Here is a 22016-nt window from a genome sequence, read left to right on the forward strand (position 1 = left end):
ACAGCCAATAATTTGACTCTCACAAGACATGTAATGTTTTTCAATAGTTACCTCAATGCACTTTTGTAAACGTTAAAAACTTTGAAGGAAAGGCAGACATTTAAAGGCAGTTCTTTTGAGACTCATGCCCTCTAACTAGGGAGGCTAGAGATTTCTACTCTCGCATGTGTCTGAAATAGGATGATCTACACAGTGTTTATGATCTAAGAAATTGTTATGTTTCTTAGTGTAAAATTACTAGATACTGTACAAACTAGCTCCAGATGATTGTTTCACAAAACTGGTGACATACTTGTAGTAATTAGCCCAGGTTCTAGAGAGAATTTTTTTATAATGCAAGGTTATAAAGCAGCCTATCTGAATTTTAGTCTTCCCCAAATGTGAACAGTTATCACAATAAGAGTCTGCAACTGCCAGAAGTTCAGTTTTGAAAATTCACTTTTTTAGCCTTATTAAAATGCATTTCTATTTTGAAAATGCAAAAGGAATGCTTACCATGATAGGGATTTATGTTTCCCTGCTTTGAGTCATAGGATTCCATTCCTCGCAAATAAATGATAGTACCATTTATGTGCTACCCCAGAACTCACAAATGATCTCCTTCCTGCCACATCCATCGTAATCCTCCTCGACCTCTCATCTACCTTTGACACTGTGGACCACCTCTTATGGAAACATTATCCAAATTGGTCTTCATTGTCACTGTCCTCTCCTAGTTCCCCTCCTATCTCTCTGGCTACTCATTCTCATTCTTTCGCGGGCTCCTCCTCTGCTTCCCACCTCCTAATTGTGGGAATCCCTTAAATTACACTTCTGGGTCCCCGTCTCTTCTCCATCTACACCCACTCCCTTGGAGAACTCAGTTGCTCCCATGACTTCAACTGCACCTCTATGTGGATGATTACTAAATCTACATCTCCACCTCTTATCTCTCTCCTTTTGCAGTATCACATTTTGTCCTACCATCAGGACCTTTTTTTTTTTTTTGATGATTCACCAACACCTCGAACTTAATATGTCCAAAACACAACTCCTTAGCTTCCCACCCCAACCCTGTCTCACAAGGCCGTAACCTCGGTGTTATCGTCAACTCATCTCACTCATTCAACCCGCATATTAAAATTGTCACCAAATCGTGTCAGTTCAGCCTTTACAAATTGCTAAAATTTACCTTTTCCACTCCAAACTGCTACACATGTTAATACAAGCATTTATCCTATCACACTTTGATTGTGTCATCATCCTTGCTGACCTTCCTGCCTCCTGCTTCTTCCCACTACAGTCCATCTGTCTCTTTGCTGCCCAGATATTTTACCCCTCCTCAAGAACCTCCAGTGGTTGTTCATCCACCTCCACATTAAAGAGAAACTCCATACCATCAACTTTAAAGTACTCAATCACCTTGCCCCCTCCTACCTTAGCTACCTAATTTCCTAGTACAACCCAGCCCGCACACTTCACTCCTTAAATTCCAAACTGCTCACTGTAACTCAATCTTGTATATCACACTGCTGAATTCTCGCCTATATCCTGCCTCTGGTCCGTAAAACTCTTCCTTTTCATATCCTTCAGTTACTCTCCCCAACTTCAAAGTCTTACTTAAGGTACACCTCCTCAAGAGGCTTTCCCTGATTAAGCCCTCATTTCCTCTTGCCCCACTCCCTTCTGTGTCCCCCTTGAACTAGGATTTGCATCCTTTATTCTCCCCTCAACCCAGCAGCGCTTATGTAAACATCCGTAATGTATTTGTTTATATTTATGTCGGTCTCCCCCTGTAGACTGCCCTGCACAGGGTAAGCATTCAATAATTACAATTGATTGATTACCATTCTCTTCAGTTGAATGTAATACATTCCATGCACCAGAATCTATTGAGCTACCTCTGTGAGCAGAGCGCCAGAAGAGGCAAATTAAGTGGGAAGGGGGAATGGTTTCAAGTAGGCTCACCCTCTGGATGTGGATGTTGAGGCATCCAAAAGACAGGGCAGGTAATGGAGTAATAATACTAATAATAATAATTGTAGTATTTGTTAAGTGTTTACTGTGTGCCAGGTACTGTTCTAAACAAGGGCATAAAAACAAGATAATCAGGTTAGACATAGTCCCTGTCTCAGGGCTCATGGTCTTAATCCCTATTTGAGGATGAGGGAACTGAGACAGAGGGAAGTGAAGTAACTTGCCCAAGGTCACACAGTAGACAGATGGCAGAGTGGAATTAGAGCCCAGGTCCTTCTGAGACCCAGACCTGTGCTCCAACCAGTAGGCCTCACTGTAGAGAGGAGGAAAAATAAGGAGGAAAATTTTGGATGAAGATAAATGTCTTCTGTAAGGTGGCACGTAAGGGCTCGGACTAGAATGTGCAGATTTCAAATGATGCGAAAAGTGTCCGGGCAGTACATTGCTGCACAGCTCAGTGCCTTGGGAAGCAGAATTCAGTAACAGCGTGGCTGGCTGGATCATGATACTGGCTTTCAGAGTTTCCACTTGTCCAAGACAGTGGTCTTGGAGGTAGTGAGAAGTAGCATGGCCTAGTGGATAGAGCACAAGCCTGGGAGTCAGAAAGACCTGAGTTCTTATCCAGGCTCTACCACTTGTCTGCTGTGTGACCTTGGGCAAGTCACTTGACTTCTCTGGGCCTCAGTTACCTCAAGTGTAAAATGGGGATTAAGAGCGTGAGCCCCATGTGGGGCTTTCCACACAGTAAGCATTCAATAAATATGATTGAATGAATGAATGTGGGGCAGGGACTGTGTCCAACCTGATTAATTTGTACTTACCCTAGTGCTTAGAACAGTGTGTGGCATATAGTAAGTGCTTAATAATAGTCATTATTATTATTATTATTATTATGGTAATTGCTGAGCACTTAATATGTGCCAAGCACTGTTTTACTGTAGCAAGTGCTTAACAACTACCATAATAATAATAATAATTATAGCCATTATTGTTAGTATTAGTGGTTGCTAACAATATACTTGGGGAACGTTCAGCAGAAGCAAGATACCCTTTCTCTGCCCATGAGGAACTTACAGTGTAATCATTTGGGGAAGCAAGACAACCATAATCAGTATGTTGTGGGTGTCTTTCTGGACCACAGTCTTCTGGGTTAGAACAGCTTCTAGATGACTGACTTCAGGGCTTATAAATCTCGTGAAGGAGGCTCGATATGACCATGGAGTCTTTGGCTATGTAAATGATTGGTTTCCTTGATTATTGAAAGACATCCATCTTTATAAGCAGTCCTTCTTAATAATCAAGTTAGAATGAGCCACCACAATTCTTCCATCACAGCTAAGTGAGAGATGGCTGTTTACAGCATAAGTGATATGAAGCATGCCCACAGAGTCGATTGTTCCGATTCAGTCTCTAGAGCAAAAATTGAAGAAAAAAAAATATTTGTCAAAGCAGCTTATGGCCAGCAGCTTTAGTGAAGAGTAATGAAAGTCTGAGTCTCAGAAGACTAAAAATGAAATCTCTTGTATCAGTACATATGTCATGTGGGTCATTCTGCTTATTGGCAGCTGGCAGCTCTGACTTCATTCACTTGAAACTCATCTTGCGGATGCAAGATGACTTTACCTGCAGGGTAAGAGCAGCTGGGATCCCTTTCCCCATTGGTAGTCTCGCTAAGTTTTTTGTCTTGGCATAATTCTAGTGTCAAACTCTCATTCATTTGACCCCTTTCTGGTGGAGAGCATAACATTAAAAAGTCTCTGAGCAAATTACATCACAGTCACAAGACTCCTACTGTCAGAGGGCCACCTGATTGGGACACTACAAAGCTCACAGTGGAAGTATTTATTAAGTTAGAAAAAAACATCATTTTCTGCAGGAAAAGTTACATTTCCCCCTTAAAACTCCAGATTCCACTGCTTATTAGAATCCAATGGATGATCAATCACTCATATATATTGAGCTCCTAATTTTTGGTATTTGTTACGCATTTCCTATGTGCCAGGCATTGGGCTAAGCACTTGAGTAGATAAAAGGCAACCAGGTTGGTCACAGTCCCTTTCCCAAATGAGGCTCGCAGTCCAAGAGGGTGAACAGGTATTGAATTCCCAATTTAAAGATGATGTAACCTAGGCACAGGAAGTTAAGTGCAATGAGAAGCAGCATGGCCTAGTGGAAAGAGCCAGGGACTAGAGTCAAAAGACCTGGGTTCTAATCCTGCTGCTGCCACTTGTTCACTATGTGACCTTGGGTCAGTCACTTAACTTCTCTTTGTCTCAGTTACCTCATCTCCAAGTGCTTAGTACAGTGCCCTGCACACAGTAAGCGCTCAGTAAGTATGATTGAATGACTGAATGAATGACTGTGAGCCCCATGTGGGGCATGGACTATGTCCAACCTGATTATCTTGTATTTACTCCAGCTCTTAGTACAGTGCCTGGCACATAGGAAGTGCTTAAATACATTATTTTAAAAAAGTGATTTGCCCAAGGTCAAACAAGAGGCAAGTGACAGAGCAGGATTAGAACCCAGGTCCTCTGACCCCCAAGTCCATGTTCTTTCCATCAGGCCACACTGCTTCCCATCCTGCTTACTGGGTGCAAAACAGTGTACTATGCTCTCAGAGAGTAGAGCAGAAGCACAGCAGATATTCTCCACCCACGAGTCCATATTTCATTTATGTGCCAGGGTTTATGACTGGTGTCTGGAGCTGCTTCTAGTACAGTCTGATAAGACTGTATGATTTTTGTGGGCAGAGAACATGTGTTTTGCTTCTGCTGTTCTTTCCCAAGTGCCTAGTATACTGCTTTGCGCAAAGTAAGTGCTCACTAAATACCATTGATTGATTGACTAAAAGAAGACTAAGGAAAAGAGAGCTGCTTTGTTTTTATATAGAGGAAAGGTGTTGCAGTAGTTTTATTTTTAAATTCTGCCTTTCATTGGAATGGACTTTAGAGTCATTTTGGGTTGTTATGGGTAACAGCTATTTTTTTTTAAGCAAATGAAAGCAAATATAGGTGCAGATGATTTTAAAAGACATTACTGTCCCTGGTTATTCCAAATCGGATTTTTTTTTTGGAGTCATTAGGATGAAGAGTTGTACTTAGATGAAGGATGACAGAAAGGAGCCTTGGTTTAAATTATATGGGCAAAAGAAAGATTCTCTAAAAACCATGTTTGCAATGTTGGATTAATTTATGGTTGCAGAAAAAATGTGGCATGTTAATGAGGGGGGTACATGGTGAAGCCAGTTCGTGTAACAAAATAACTAATATCCATTTTTTTATTTTTGAAGAACAATATCAAATGTTATGTGTCAATAGCATAATCACACGATTTTCTTTTCCCTCTCAGACCCAAAAAGGGGAAAAAAACCCAGTGAAATAACCACCTACTAAATAGTAAGGAGGTGTTAATTGGCTTTAATAGACCTAGCGAGCACTGTCTGGAACTCTTTTTAAAAAACCCCCCACAAAAACAAGGAAATATATTCCCTAGTCAGAGGAGGGTTCCTGATGGTGGAGGAGAACAGCTCCAGGCTGTGAGCTTTGATTATCAACCCCAGGGGACAATCGATATGTAACAATGAGAAGCGGAATGTGTCCTTGGCCAGGAGAATAATTTGAGAAATAATATCTGGGTGAATTGGAGTGTTTGTGACATTAATAATCATCTATGGAATACCAACCGGGGTTTGAAAAGGCCAGACACAGAGGGATCTTAATTGGAGGGATGTAGAAAAAAACAGCCTGCATTACTGACCAAGGCCTAGCCACAGACAGTTCCGTTAAAGTCCGATAAAGCATGAGGCCTCTCATGGGAAATACATGACAGTGTTCTATCCCTGATCACACAACTCATTACTTTTTTTTAATAATAATAATTGTGGCATTAAAGTACTTACTATGTGCCAAGCACTGTACTAAGTGCTGGGGTGGATACAGGAAATTGGGTTGGACACTGTCCCTGTCTCACATGACGCTCACAGTCTTAACTGGGGCTTGCAGTCTCTTTTCTCCCATTTGGGTATTGGTATTTCATGCAGTTCATTCATTCAGTCGTTTTTACTGAATGCTTACCATGTGCAAAGCACTGTATTAAGCGCTTGGGAAAGTACAGTATAACAATAGACACATTCCCCACCCACACCAGTCTTGTACTCACTGGTACTCGTTTTCTCTCCGGAAAAGCTGGTTGTAATCAATCAATTGTATTTATTAAGCACTGACTAGGTGCAGAGCACTGTCCTAGGCACTTGCCAGAGTACAGAGTTGGCAGACACTTTCCCTGCCCACAAAGAGTTTACAGTCTAGAGGTTGTAATACAGTGAGATTGTAATAAATTCCTCGAGGGCGGGGACTGTCTCTTTTAAAATTTTTATCATATTCCCCCAAGCTCCTGGGACGGGGCCCTGCATAAAGTTTGGGCTCAAATAAAACTACTGAAGGAATAAACTGTTTCTACCAATAGTAGTTGCCATCAGCAAGATTTATGGGGGAGCCTAGTGAGTTGTGCAGAAGTTGTGTGGCTTAATGGATAGAGCATGGATGGGCCTGGGAGTTAGAAGGGCCTGGGTTCTAATTCTGGCTCTGCCTTCTGTCTGCTGCATGACCTTGGGCAAGTCACTTTATTTCTCTGGGCCTCGGTTACCTCATCTGTAAAGTGGGGATAAGAGTGTGAACCCCATGTGGGAGAGGGACTGTGTCCAACCTGGTTAACTTGTATCTACCCCAAGCACTTAGAACAGTGCTTGGCACATATTAAGCATTTAACAAGTACCATAATTATTTTTAATATTATTGTGGCTCCTCCCCTCTGCCTCTAGTCATGCCCTCTTTTTGGGGTGGGTGTTCAAATGCTTGCAGATATAACTGTTGCATCTATGTTCGGGGGAGAAAAAACCTCTCCCTCCTTCCCATCTTTTGCCAACATGAGGGCACATAAGGACACCAACATATGTCTGTGCTTGCACATTCCAAATCCACCAACAGCCAACCCAACCTGCACTGCCAGACTAAATCTTTACAATTCAGTTCTCATTCCAGAATTTGAAGTACATACCTACTGCTGCTTAAAACTCCATTCATATTCCAAAAATGTTTAGGCATTCACCTTAGGAAGCAGGACAACTTCTCTTCCCTGTTTCAAACGTGGCTGGATTCAGATGCATTAATTCATTGATCAGTTCCCTTTGGACTGTAAGCCCCTAACTGATCATAAACCCTCTCTAGACTGTAAACTCTCCTTGGTCAGGGAACATTATTACCAACTCTGTTGTTCTCTCTCAATCAATCAATCGTTTTTATTGAGCGCTTGCTGTGTGCAAAGCACTGTATTAAGGGCCTGGGAGAATACAGTTATAACAGAGTTGGTAGATATTTTCACCTCTCACAATGAGCTTACAGACTAGAGAGGGAGACAGACATTAATATAAAGGAATGAATTACGGATATGTACATAAGTGCTGTGGGGCTCAGGAAGGGGTGAAAAAAGGGAGCAAATTCAAGTGCGAGGGCACAGAAGGGAGTGGGAGAAGAGGAAATGAGGGTTTAGGCAGAGAAGGCCTCCTGAAGGAGATGTGCCTTCAATAAGGCTTTGAAGGTGGGGAGGGTAATTCTCTTTCATGTGACAAGGATAGGCATTCCAGGCTGTTGGCAAGACTTGGGCAAGAAGTTGATGGCAAGATAGATGGGATCGAGATCCATCAAGAGGGTTGGCATTAAGGATTTAAAGAATATGGGCTGGGTTGCAGAGAGAGAGCAGTGAGATAAGGTTATGACTGTTTTCTGAAGTTGCTTGGAGTCTTCCCCCCACCCCCTGCCTAGAAGACAAAGCCCAGACTGGGACACTTTATGGAAGTTGAACTGCAAAAGGGTCCATCTGCCCGCTGAGGTGGAGTTCCATGAAAGCAAAGTAATTGAGGGCTTTCAAACCGATGGTAAGAACTTTCTGTTTGATGTGGAGGTGGATGAGCAACCGCAGGAGGTTCTTGAGGAGTAGGGAAACATGCCCTGAACATTTTTGTAGAAAAAGACTTGGTACCATGCTCTACGCAAAATAAGCCCGTAGAGATATCTACAACTAAGGAAATAAGCATGGGTCAACTTGTCTGAGATCTTGCAAATCTAAGGCCAGGGTAAAGGAAGTCAGTCAGGGGGACTAAATCTTCCACCCACATCATTTTCTGCAGGGGATTCAAGGGAATAAAGGGGAGAGATAAGTTTGAGGAGCTCAGAGTAGTAATGATCAATAGATGGCATTGAGTGGCTCAGTGGAAAGAGCACGGGCTATGGAGTCAGAGGTTGTGGGTTCAAATTCTGGCTCTGCCAATTGTCAGTTGTGTGACTTTGGGCAAGTCACTTGACTTCTCTGTGCCTCAGTTACCTCATCTGTAAAATGAGGATGAAGACTGTGAGCCCCCTGTGGGGCAACCTGATCACCTTGTAACCTCCCCAGTGCTTAGAACAGTGCTTTGCATATAGTAAGTGCTTAGTAAATGCCATTATTATTATTATTATTATTGAGTGTCCACCAGTTGCAATGGTCCGTAGTAAGTGCTTGGGAAGCAAAAAACAAGAAGACGACTCATTTTGGCATTTTCTCCAGGTCAACTCCTAAATGAATCTCTGTGAAAGACATTTCCCTGCTCTCCTTGATTTAGAGATAACATCCCTGAGATTCACCACTTAGAACAGTGCTTGGCACATAGTAAGAGCTTAATAAATACCATCATCATCATTAAGCATGCATGAGTGAATAGAAAGTTTTGCATGTCTGAACAAAAAGTTCTGCTAGCATCCCTCATTCTAAAATGATTTTCCTTGTATTTAAAAAAGTAACACCACATTGTCTAGCTACCGCACGTTTACTTCATTGTATGTTCTCTCCTTAAGAATTTTTACTCATCAAATTCAGTGATGCCACAGTTTTCTTCTCTAGGATTCTTCCATCTGCCAAGTTTAGTCCCAGTGTATTGCCTTCCTGTCTTTTTGTCAGGGCATGATGGATGGCAGGGGTTGACTGTGGTTTGGTGGCTATCTAGCAGGAGTTAATGGGTCCGGCAGGACTCGGAGAGAACAGAATTGCTTCTAGAACAGGGTGGACTCTCCACCCATGAGGAGTTAACAAGCTTTTATTGCCCCTCCCAGCAGACTGAGAATGTTGTGTGTTAACCTTGGTGAAGAAAAATATGGACTATACATCATGATGTGGGTGTTTTAGAAGGCGAGTTCACATGTATTTTCTACATACAAGTCATCACTCAAAAGATAAAGCCAGACAAGCAAGAACTAACTCTCATGGTCAGAACTGAGGCAAGGTCAGGCAGTGACTGTGATTAAAAACCAGATGACAGACCCATGATGCACTTAACAGACTTGCTTTCCTCTTTCTATCACCCCTTTGTGTGACTTTTTCTGCGCAGGAGTCATTTCTGGGTTGGGAGTTGAGGAGTACTGTTAAAGGTATATAGGGAACAGTAGAAGAAATATGAAAATATTAGACTGTCTTGACTGGAAAGGGAAAGAGGTAGACCGACTTAGGGGAATTAGCACACTGGCATTTTCTAGGCCAAATTGTGTATTTTCCTGGCTAATGAATTTGGAAAACTAATTCTGTGGTGGTTGTAGTTTAACTCTATGTAAATGACAGAAGGATCTCTAATGATTTGAAGAGAAAGGAGTGATGGAAGTAGTAAATAAATATTTACTGGAGCATCCACTGGGTGTAGTGCATTTTACTAGGTTCTTGGGAAGTACAGACTTAAAAACTTACTGATGTGGAATTTATACTCCACTATGTGAGACAGACTGTATTTTTTAAGGAAAGACTACTCTCAATGCTAATAAATCCTGAAGATATCCTTTCTTTTAGAGGTAGTTAGCAAGAGATGTAAAAGCAATGATATGGTGTGCCCACAGTAAGCGCTCAATAAATACGATTGAATGAGTGAATGAATTTACAGTTTAATAGCTTTTACCTGCATCTGATTGGTGATCTCCTCACACCAAATGATTAGGGAACTCCACGTATCCTGTCTAAATGAAGGAAGTGAGAGAAATACTCCAATTTTATAAATGATCACGGTTCCTCATCTGAAAGAAAAAAAAATGCAGGTATCACAAATCTTCAGAGCGCTAACTTTTAAAGCTCATATTTGTCCCATTTCCTTTATAAACCTAGAATCCCATGCAGGAAGAAATAATGTCGTCCTTTTACTGGAATCACAAATATACAGGGCCATTTGTGCATCCTTGGGGATCTAATGGAATGTCCATCCATCACCATATCAACTTCGATGCTGACGCTACTTTCATCAAATGTACAGGGCTCCCAGCATTTATCTTCTGATTTAGTGGCAGTTAAAGTACTCCCATGTCAGAAATTTAAGATTAATTTTCTCTAGGTTCTTCTTCACTAAGCAGTGATTGTATGCCTTAGACAAAGTGCCATTGTAAGTTGTGATAAACTAATCTAGATCAGAAATAGAATCTCTTAAGTATAGCACCAACACCAAGGATACATGCCTGAAATGATTCGACCAAAAGATTGTTTCTGCCCATGGTTTCTGTGGGAAAACAAGAACTGTTTTAGGTTTATTCCCTAAGAAATGAATAGAAAAACGTTTTTCTCCGTATTACTCTTTCCCTCAAACCACGCTGAGGAAATAGTGTGGCCTCATGGAAAAAGCACAGGCCTGGAAGTCAAAGTACCTAAAAAACAACATGGCGTGGTAGATAGAGCAGGGGCTCCGGAGTCAGAAGGTCATGGGTTCTAATCCTGACTCCACCACATGTCTTCTCTGTGACCTTGGGCAAGTCACTTTACTTCTCTGTGCCTCAATTATCTCATCTCTAAAATGGGAATTGAGACTGTGAGCCCCAGTACGGTACTCTGCACATAGTAAGCACTTAACAAATACAACAATTATTATTATTTTAATGCCAGCTCTGCCACTTGCTTGCTGTGCAACCTTGGTCAAGTTATTTAACATCACTGGGCCTCAATTTGCTCAGTGGCAAAATGGGAGCTCACCAGCTGTTTCCCTTCCTACTTGGAATGTGAGCCCCAAGTGGGACAGGGATTCTGTCCAAAATGGTTAACTTGTCTCTATCCCAAAACTTAGAACAGTGCTTGATGCATAGTAAGCGGTTCACAAATACCATAATTGTAATTATTATTGTAAACAATTGAGATAGAAATGTCATGGTCGCTTTCAAGCAGAATCAATCAATCGTATTTATTGAGTGCTTACTGTGTGCAGAGCACTGTACTAAGCGCTTGGGAAGTACAAGTTGGCAACATATAGAGACAGTCCCTACCCAACAGTGGGCTCACAGTCTAAAAGAACTTATATTTGAAATAACTAGCAATTTTATAGTTACCTCCAAGCAGATTGGAGTCCAATAAGTATTTTCTTTTTAAACTTCCTGTTACATTTAATCTTCAGATATGTGTTTCATAAGATTTTGTACTGCATTTGCATAAAGAATAGAAAAATTGATACTTCATAGTTATGAAATGTCTTGAATTGTAAAAGAAAAATTCAAAAATTAAATGGATTTCTACTCTTGCCATTAACTTGTTCTCATTTACCAAGTACCTTAGAGGTTCATTCATTGTCGTATTTATTGAGCACTTACTTTGTGCATTGCACTGTACTAAGCTCTTGGGAGAGTACAATGCAATAATAAACAGAAATATTCCCTGCCCACAATGAACTTACAGTCTATTATCCGTCCCTGAAAAATTTGGGCATCTGAGGCTTTATTGTTAAACTCCCTTTGTTTCTGAAAGCCTTGGTTTTGACAGAATAAAGAGTGTGGTTGTCACTCTGTTGTTCACTGAAGCATACCATGCTGTTGTCTCTGCAGCAATTGAATAAGAGCACCAAGTGTTACAAACACCCTATATAGTGTGACAGAATGTATATAGTAGAGATCCATGCAGATGCATTTGCTGCTTGGTAAATACAATTCCCCATTTGGCATTCAACACTCTTACTTAGGTTTCCATTTTTATGCCCTGGTGTAATAAAAGATCCACTGTATCTTGAGAATAAAAAGGACTTCAAGCTTTGTTCTCAATGAGAAATGGGAATCTAGTTCAATCAGACATGTTGGTTTTTTTCAAGAAGAAAACGTTTGAACATCAGGTTCTCTGCAGAATTGCTTTAGGTATTGAGGACACACTCATCAGTGAAAATGCAAAAGGGGAATTCCAAATGAAGTTTGCAACTACAGATATTTAAAGTTTTATTTCCCCAAATTGTCAAAATATTATCCCACTTTAATCTTTATTTTTCAAATTTTTCTAGATGACACCATTTTATAAAATTTCAAATGAATGGTTTGCCATTTGCAGCTAGCTAGATCCACTAAAGCAGATGCCTCAGTTGTGTAATGTTAATAAAAACTGAGATTAAAATTCAGCTCCCAATCCCTTTATACAACAAACACTGTAATTTGAAAGACATTATTGCTACTTTCGATTGGTGGAGCAGTAATACTAAGTACAAGGTTTAAATTCAATTAAAATTGTTTGAGTGACATCCTCTCAATGATAGACTTCTGAGTGTTCTTAAGAAAAAACCAATATTGAACTGGGAATATTTAATGGTAATAGTGGAAACAAATCGGTTATGGAGTATTTTCTCCATTAATGCATATATTTGTCCTCCATTTTAAAGATAACATCACTGAGCAGGGATGGTTAGCTTTGGGATGTATTATGAGTGACTGAAGAGGTTAATGTATTACAGACAGTCCCATCTATTACATGTAATCTATCAGTCAGTGGAATTGATTGAGCACTTTCCATTTGTAGAGCACTTTATAGGCACTTGGGAGAGTACAATGCAATAGAGTTGGATACACAATCCCTGCCAATACCTTCAGATTGTCCTTGGTGATATTGTTGCTTTTGCTGTTTGCAATGACTGGCATCATTTTGTCTTTGGCCTTTTTGTCTTGCCACCTTCCCAAAACTTCTCCCTGAGAAACATTTCTTTTTCTTTACTGTAGAGAGCTATTTTGGTCCTTTTCCATTATAGCAGGGCACCCGTTTGGGCTTTTATTTAACACTAACACAAATGCTTAAATTACCAATCTTTCTTCCTGTTAGTTCTGCATCCATATGCTGACAACAGTGATATTGTCTTATGAGTCGATTAATAACAAGTGTTCTTGTTAATATAGATTTTCTCTGTTCAGGCTATGTGATATTGGATTATAATTTAATTTGTTTTGTTCATGTCTGACATTTGTTACAACCTTACTTTGTGCAGCGCCCTGCCTAAATCCCGGGGAAAAGTTCAAGGATATTTGAATCCGACACATTTCCCAGCTCACAGGTTTTTCACAATCCAAAAGACTGAAGGGAGGACAGATACCCTGATAAGAATTAGCCGGAGTAATTTTATTTCTTTATTTTCGCATCTCAAATCCCTCAACTATTAATGGACATGGTAGTGATAATATTAACACTACCTAATAGTACCATTGTGAGGAATAGCAAGTCAATATAAAATGTCTTGAAAATACAAGCAAATCGGGTTGGACACAGTCCCTGTCCCATATCGGGCTCACATCTTAATCCCCATTTTGCAGATGAAGTAACTGTGGTACAGAGAAGTACAGTAATAAAGTTGAACAATTGTTATTATGGCATTTGTTTAATGCTTACTAAGTGCTAAGCTCTGGGATAGATGCAAGTTAATCAGGACAGATGCAGTTCCTGCCCCTCATAGGGCTCACAGTCTATGCAGGAGGGAGAACAGGTTTCGAATCCCCATTTTACAGGTGAGGAAACTGAGGCACAGACAAGTTAAGTGACAGATTCAAGGTCACACAGCAGGCCAGTGACAGAGCCAGGATTAGAATGCTTGTTCTTTGATGCCCAGGCTCTTTCCACCAGGCCATGCTGCTTCTCAGTATCTTAAAACATGTCTCAGTTAATTTGTAAAATGAGGTACTGGCCAAATCTTGCTGGGTCTTTGGACAGGACATCAGTTTGCCCAGAATGAGACATTATCCACTGTTATTCTTCAGGTAGCTTTCTCCTGAGGGGTTTGAATTAACGTTGTGAAATCTGGATGAATGAGGCCAACAAACTGTGTTTTAACATTTCAATAGATTGCTGACTATTCACTGCCTTAGGGATCACAGCCTTTTGTACAATTCTAGGGGATGATGAATTGGACAGGTTTCAGGGAAGGCAGAGTTAAGCATTTTTCCGTTCCCAAACAGGAAATTGTACATATATATAGAACAAGTGAGACTTGGTACTGTAATAATACCTGATGCTTAGTTTGATAAAGTTTTGGCAGGTAGGGAAAGTTATACCATCAAAATGTGTCCTATGGATTGAGACCTTTTGAATTTAAAATGAATTCATTATTTAATCAGGTTAGACCCAATTCTTGTCCACATGAAACTCACAGGCTATCTCGTATCCACCTCAGCGCTTAGCAAATAGTAAGCACTTCTTGGGAGTCAGAGGTCATGGGTTCTAATCTCTGCTCTACCACTTGTCAGCTGTGTTACCTTGGGCAAGTCACTTAACTTCTCTGTGCCTCAGTTACCCCATCTGTATAATGGGGATGAAGACTGATTCCCACGTGGGACCACCTGATTACCTTGTATCTATCCCAGCGCTTCGAACAGTGTTTGGTACATAGTAAGTGCTTAACAAATACCAACATTATTAAATACTCTAACAAAAAAATTCATTTGAACTTGTTAGAAAAAGTGAATAGCACAGAAGAGAATTGATTTCTAAAGCTCTATCTAATTGGTGCTGAGCGCTTTTTACACATTGGTCTTTGCAGTCGCATCCACACATAAATGAATTGGATTTCCCCATTAGTAGCATCATTTTCAGAAACAAAGGACACCTATCAATTTATAAATGGAGAAGTCAACTCCTAAAGACTTTCGCTATTTCAACTGTGTATATTTGCCATTCTGCTGTTTCTGCCAATCAATAGATGGTGACAACCTAGTATACTGAGAACTATCTTCCCCCAGAGCATGCTAAATATACAAGAGAAAGAAGATATGTCTACTGTATAACATTAATGTTTTAATTAAAGCTACTCATTTGCATAATGACTATAATACTTTGGAAAGATGTAGTTTAAGAAGAACAATAATGCTAGTTGATTTGAAATTGTGACAAAAATAACTAGCATGTAAATTAGGTGGAAGAAAACTTCTGGGCTGGAGTATATAATTGGGTAGCTTCTGTGCTTCTTATCGAGCAGAGATTTTGGAAAGACTGGGAAACCAAGACAGACATGAGAACTTCAAAATGGCATATGCATTAGTGAGGCATGTGACATTTTTATGCACATAGAGTTTGGAATAGGATTTCTCCTGGTTTATGGATCTTTTCAAGCAGGCCTTTGTATATGGGTAGGATCTCTTGTTAGTAGCAACCGTTTTGAAAACTAAGGAAAAATAGTGTTCTCTCTGACACCCATATAAGTCTCTGGTCATAAGCTGGGTGCCTAGATGCATCAGGGAGGAGTACTAGCTCTTATAGGCCCCTTAACACACTGTCTGTTCAAAAACCACATTTAATACAAAACCTCGCAGGCTACAGTGGGAGTAATGGTGTTTAATGAGTAATGACTGATTTCAATAGACATGTATACTTTGCCATAAAGAGGCTTCCAATCAAACAGGTTAGTGATAGCATTTTTACTTTCTCTGGCATTTTCTGTGTGTTGCTGTTCTCATGCTGACTGACTTTAGTTCATTCAAATCCCTGCTGGGGACTTCTAAAAAGAAAAGTGCTGAGATCTTGGCTAGAATCCTCTGCTTTGACAGAACAAAAGCAGGTTTGGTAGTTCTCACTGACAATTCCTTCAAGACTGTAAGCTCTTCATGGGCAGGGGATGGGTCTACCAACTTAGTTGTATTGCATTCTTCCAAGAGCTTAGTACAGTGTTCTATGTACAGTAAGCCCACAATAAATACCATTGATTGATTCTGATTTTGAATTAGGCCAGAAGGCAACCAGGACCTGGCGGAGCTCCCTACATACAAATCCTATCACCTCTAGTCAATTCCATATATATTTTTAGCACTTATATTTTTCCAAATCACAGTTGTATTACTTCATTTGACCCTCACTTCATTCCTGTATGCTAGGGAGAGTTACATATTACCATACCCATCTTAGAAGAGGAAACTGAAGTCTTGAGAGAGTAAATGACCTGCCCAAGGTCACTCAGCAGGCCAGAAGCAGAGTTGGGGCTAGAATCCAGATCTTTGCCTTTTCTAGTAGACCATGTGCCCTCACCTTGAGGTTGAGATGGATAATAAATCCATTGGTTTTGTTGCTTTCTGCAAAGGCAAAGTTGATCGGTCATCATATCGTGGGAATTCTTGTCTTCCCAAATGGTTGTTTAGGGCCATCTTGGCCTCCCAGTGTGGTAGGCCAGGTGCTCCACCTCTCCTTCCAGGAGGGAAATACTCCCAGAAGCCTGTGACCCTGGACTGAAACCCAGCCTGGGGGCTGTCAAGGGTGGTAGAGCTGGTCCAATTAGGGGCCAGACTACAAGACCTAACTGCTAATTTGTCACCCAGGAAAATCAGGGTGAAAACACTTTACTCTCTGGAGAGGAAAGGAAATCCCAGCTGGATCATTAATCCTAGTTGCCCTGCTTTTCTCTCTCTCCATTCCTTAATCTGATCTTGATCAGTGAGCCTTGATCTCTGCAGTCTTCTCTCCCTACTCTGCCCCCCAACCCCCATGTTACTGTTCTTTGTCCCACCTTAACCTCCACTCACATTCCCTCTCTGCTTCTATCCCTTTTTACTTTCCTCCTTACTCCCCTCTTTGCTGCTTTTCTCCACTCTGAGGAAGCAGCTCCCTTTCCACCTCTCCCGTATCATCTCCCACCCTCTTTGTTCTTCTGTGTTCTTTCTTCTCTTTCTGGTCTTACTAAGTTGCTCATCCTTCTTCCTTGTACCCAGAAGGAGTGAAGAAAGAAAGGTAGGATGAATAATGGGAAAAAATAACTGGGAAAATATTCTGAAAAAGACCCACAGATTTCTCTTTTCTCTTTAAAAATGTGAGCTCTCTGGAACGAGGTATGTGTGATCGGTTCCTCAGGGAAACAGTGAACAGGGATTTAAGGAGGAAGATATAATGGGATACTCAGACATTGGCTGTTGTACTGGTATCCCAAGGCCCACATATTTCCATCCCAGACTTTTGCTGTGTGCCAGGTGAATGAGTATTGGCATCTTTGACTTGCCCATCAAAAGGCAAAAAAAAAAAAACTAGTTCTGGTTTTTCTCTCCGACAGAGACTTTAATCCCTCAGTGAGCTCAAGCTGGGAGGGTTGATGGATCTGTGTGTTAGTAAGCCTAATGAGAGTTACTCTACCAGTGAATGTTTGGAAGGCCGTAAGTGAAGGCACTTTGACTTACCTGCCCATTTCTTTTGTCTCTCTCCCTGCTGGTTTGACAGCTCCTCCCACAGTGCGGATTGTGCATTCGGGCCTGGCTTGTAACATTGAGGAGGAACGCTACTCCGAAAGAGTCTACACCATCCGGGAAGGGGAGACTCTGGAGCTGACCTGCCTGGTCACGGGCCACCCTCGTCCACAGGTGAGTGCTGGCCTGGGAGAGTGGAGTAGCCGGTCACTGGGCTTCAGTAGAACTTTTTCAGCTTCCATTTTCCAAGCTTCTTAATGAGAAAGATGATAATAATTGTGGCCTTTAAGTGCTTCCTATGCCCCAAGTTGTGCCAAGTGCTGAGGTGGATATGGTGAAGCCCTCCACGTGGGGCTCACAGTCTAAGCTGGAGGGAGAACTGATTATTTTTGCATATAAAAGCCTTTAATAAGTCATTCATCTCTAAATCACCCTGGCACTGCCACTGAAGGAAATAGGGCCATTTGAAACCCAGGGAATTGTGGCAGCTCCAGAGAAATGGAACCATCTACCTAGAGAGGTATTCTAGAATACTAAACCCTTATGACTCCTGGAGAGAGATCCGAAATTCAATAACGATAACATTCTTAGCTCAAAACCAAGTTCCCAGTCCCTTACTGATACCTCATACAGACTCAGTGAGGGGTGCCCTGAAATGTTTTGCATCTGGTATCTGTCTTTTTTCCCATTAAAGGAAATTCTGGTTTCAGCTTCATTTCTGAAGGTGAAGGAAAATATTTCTTCATTAGAAAGCTATTCCTTATAGCATTACATATTAAAAACAATTAGAAACATAGGACATGAATCATCTTTGTTTAAAAAAAAGCTTTCACTTTAGATTTTAAAGCAGTGATTGAAACTGAAGTTGGATTTCTATTTAGATGAAACACTTCATTTATCAAAACCCAAACAACATGGAGAAGCAGCGTGGCTCAGTGGAAAGAGCCCGGGCTTTGGAGTCAGAGGTCATGGGTTCAAATCCCAGCTCAGCCACTTGTCAGCTGTGTGACTTTGGGCAAGTCACTTAACTTCTCTGGGCATCAGTTAGCTCATCTGTAAAATGGGGATTGACTGTGAGCCCCCTGTGGGACAACCTGATCACATTGTAAACTCCCCAGCGCTAAAACAGTGCTTTGCACATAGTAAGCACTTAATAAATGCTATTATTATATGTTTGCAATTTCTTTGCTCTGTTAAAAACTGTGCCTATCACATGAACTGTCTTTTCTTTCATTTATGATCATTTTTAGGTTGAGTGGGAAAAGCATTTTATAAGATTTAAAGGATTCTTATGAATTCCTAAAATGATCTTCCCTTGGGAATAGGCTTGTTGAAAAATGATAGTTCTGACACTGAGCTGGGAAGTCAGCAAACTGGGTCTGTCAAACCAAGATGGAAAGAAATGCAGATGAAGAAAGCCCTCCATGGAAAAGCTCTTGTTTCTAAATCCATGAAACATGAACCTGGTAGTCATCATCAACAGCACTCCAGTCTGTTGTAACAATAGTGTCTAGGAAAGGAAATTGTCTTTGAGATCCTTTCAACCAACTATTCATTGTTTCTCCCCCAACACAAACCAATGACCCTACTCCGTATTCTCTTTTGAGTATGGTGGACCCATCTCTGCCTGTTTTGTTATTGGATAATAATAATAATAAAATAATGATAATAATAATAATATAATAATAAGGGTATTTAAGTGCTTATTATGTGCCAAGCATTGTACTAAGTGCTGGGGTAGATACAAGATAATCAGGACCCACATGGGGCTCGCAGTCTAAGTAGGATGGAGAACAGGTACTGAATACCCATTTTGCAAATGAGGAAACTGAGACCCAGATAGGTAAAGTGACTTGCCCAGGGTCACACAGCAGACAAGTGCTTGGAGCCAGGATTAAACCCAGGTCCCCTGATTCCTAAACTGATGCTTTTTCCATCAGGTGGCACTGCTTCTCTTTGAATCCACCCAGTACATTGTTTGTCTTCCATTGGACATTTTCTACTCTTGTGTCCAATCCATTAAGTTAGCAGTCTATTTGTTGCCTGAATTTAGAAATTTGTTGCTCATCCATCTTTATTTTTACATTTGATCATAGCTTGAAGCTTGCTTCCTGTTCACTCCCGGATCTCTTTGAATGAAGTGTTCTCCAAGTGAGACTTCAGTCAATCAATTGTATTTATTGGGCGCTTAGTTTGTGCAGAGCACTGTGCTATGCACTTGGGAGAGTACAGTACAACAGAATTAGCAGGCATGCCCCTTGTCCATAATGAGTTTACTTGTCACAAACCAATTCACTGATCTGCGGCTTACAGTATTATTTTCTTCTTGTTCATATCTATATATCATTGATGATGCAGTAGCAGACACAAAAAACTTTCCTTTCTTTATTGACAGCTCATTATGCAACTGTGGGCTCAGCTTCTACTGATCTTATTGTTGCTTTTCCCTTTCTGCTGCATGCTTAGAGTTGTGTTGGCCTTGTCTATTTCATGGCTGAAAGAAATACAATTCTCCAATTCATTGAATTATTTCCCTATGCTATTCATTTTCCTTGAGTCTATATAGCATTTATTTTCCAAATAATGTTACAGTGCCATATCATTTTAGTTTTAGAACATCTCTGAGCTGCAGAAAGAGCCAATCTCCTGTTTTTTAAAACGGTATTTGTTAATCACTATGTTCCAGGTACTGTATTAGTCTTGTGGGAGTTTCAAGCTAATCAGGTTGGGCACAGTCCATGTCCTACATGGTTCTCAAAGTCTTAATCCCCATTTTGCAGATGAGGTACTGGAGGCACAGAGAAGTTAAGTGAGCAGACCAGTGATGGAGGCAGGATTAGAACCCAGGTTCTCACTTTGCAGATAAGAGAACTGAGGTCAGAGACATTACCCAGGCACTCAGTGACAGAACTGGGAGTAGAACCCAGGTCCTCTGTCTTCTAGAATCATGCTTTGTCTACAAGACCATGCAGGAGAGCCAGTGTCCCGCCCAACTTCCTGCAGCCATTTCTGCAGTTACTTGATTTGTCTTTGCCAGTTATGCCACGTCAAATTTCAAGTATGGCAGTGCCATCAGCAAAAAGGAAATGTCAGTTCTTCTCCATCAATAACGGATAGTCCTCCTTTCTAGTTGAACAACTCCAATATAGCCGTGAACAATTTTAGTGACATTGTTCCACGTTGTTTTATTCATACTTAGAGCTTTCCAGCAAAAACTGGTGAGTCTTGCCGTTTCTTTGGCAATAGCTGGTCATCTCTTCCAGGGGGTCGGTATCTTCCATTGAGCAGGTAGGGATTGCAGTGGGTTGAATGCTTCCCTGTTTCCCATTTGTCATTGCTGGAGCTTTCTTCACTTCAGGCTTTGACATTCACAAATTGGCCAATAGTCACAAAACCTGTTTTTTCCTTTGTCTTTCGTGTTTGGCCTTCCTGCTGTCATTTTCAGTGTTTTCACTTTGACCTGTTAGCCCTTCCTTGATGCCATTTTCACTTTGACCTAATTTGCTGACAAGGTTATTGGTGTAAGGAATACATTACGATCATGGTCTAATCCCCTGGCAGAGTTAGATTCTTCTGCAAACAGCTCGCAAAATTGCTCTTTTCATGTTCATGTTTCAATTCAGTTTTCTTGGGCACTGAGGGTTTTTTTTTTTAACTTCTATCAGAGCTCCTGGTGGTTTGAGCCAGTACAGAGGACACTTTCACCTAGAGTTGGAATACCAGAGAGATGCTTTTCCTATCCATCAGTTTGAAATCAGGTTCTGGATACATCCATCGACAGCATGTTCTCTTGGGGATTTTGTGACATACAGATAGCTGCCCTTAGAATGAGTAGCCAATGCTACAGATATTTCAGGCTTCCAGTCTTTATGCCCTTGGGTTGGAATATTGATATCCCTTCTACGTTTTCCAGGCTGTTCTCTGAAGGACACAGGCTTAATTAAATTTAGTCATTGTCATGATGTTTATTGAATGCTGCCTAAATTCAATGCACTGTATTAAGTACTTGAACAAAAGTGCAACAAAACAAAAAAAAAATTACTTTACTCACAAGGCTCCTGCCTTATTATGCCATGCTCAATCAATCCATCAATCAGTGGCATTTACTGAACGCTTACTGTGCTCAGAGCACTCTACTAAGTGTAGTCCAAGATGGTAACATAGGTGTTATAGGCTTAAGTTTGGCCAGATGCCCCTGAAAGTCAACGGGAGCCTTGATGGTTGTGAATTGACTCACCCTGGTCTCAACCATGAAGAGGCCAAGGTATCCAGGAGGGAAGCTCTTGCTGAAACACAGTAGTATTCCCACACTACCAGGTTTCTCCCCAACTCTCTGCTATTGCTTGATGCTGGTTATCCAATTCCCTGTTGCTTAGGAGTCTGTCCAGCTTCCTTAACTGTCTTCCTGCTTCTCAGGATATCTATCACCTTCCTTCTTCCCGGTAGTTGCCATTACCCCTCATCTATCCCCGGTCAGAGGAATAACCTTTTGACCCATCAACATTCCAAGAGAAATCAAGCTGAAGGGGAAAGAACAGCTTTCCTTTCCCCTGACGCTTCAAGCTTATCACGGCCCCGAAGAGAACAAATTGGAGAGCCTGTCTTTCTCTCCCTGAC

General features: G+C 41.0%; 1 protein-coding gene across 1 annotated transcript in view; it reads left to right on the plus strand.

The window, feature by feature from the left end:
• MDGA2 (MAM domain containing glycosylphosphatidylinositol anchor 2) overlaps window positions 1-22016 on the plus strand; it is a 460928-nt gene that overhangs the window by 193568 nt on the left and 245344 nt on the right. The window contains exon 2 of the mRNA XM_038756395.1: window positions 17434-17573. Within this exon, the coding sequence (XP_038612323.1) occupies window positions 17434-17573 (140 nt within the window). The remainder of the gene's footprint in view (window positions 1-17433; window positions 17574-22016) is intronic.

The sequence above is a fragment of the Tachyglossus aculeatus genome, chromosome 14 (assembly GCF_015852505.1).
Source record: "Tachyglossus aculeatus isolate mTacAcu1 chromosome 14, mTacAcu1.pri, whole genome shotgun sequence".
Classification (NCBI taxonomy): Eukaryota; Metazoa; Chordata; class Mammalia; order Monotremata; family Tachyglossidae; genus Tachyglossus; species Tachyglossus aculeatus.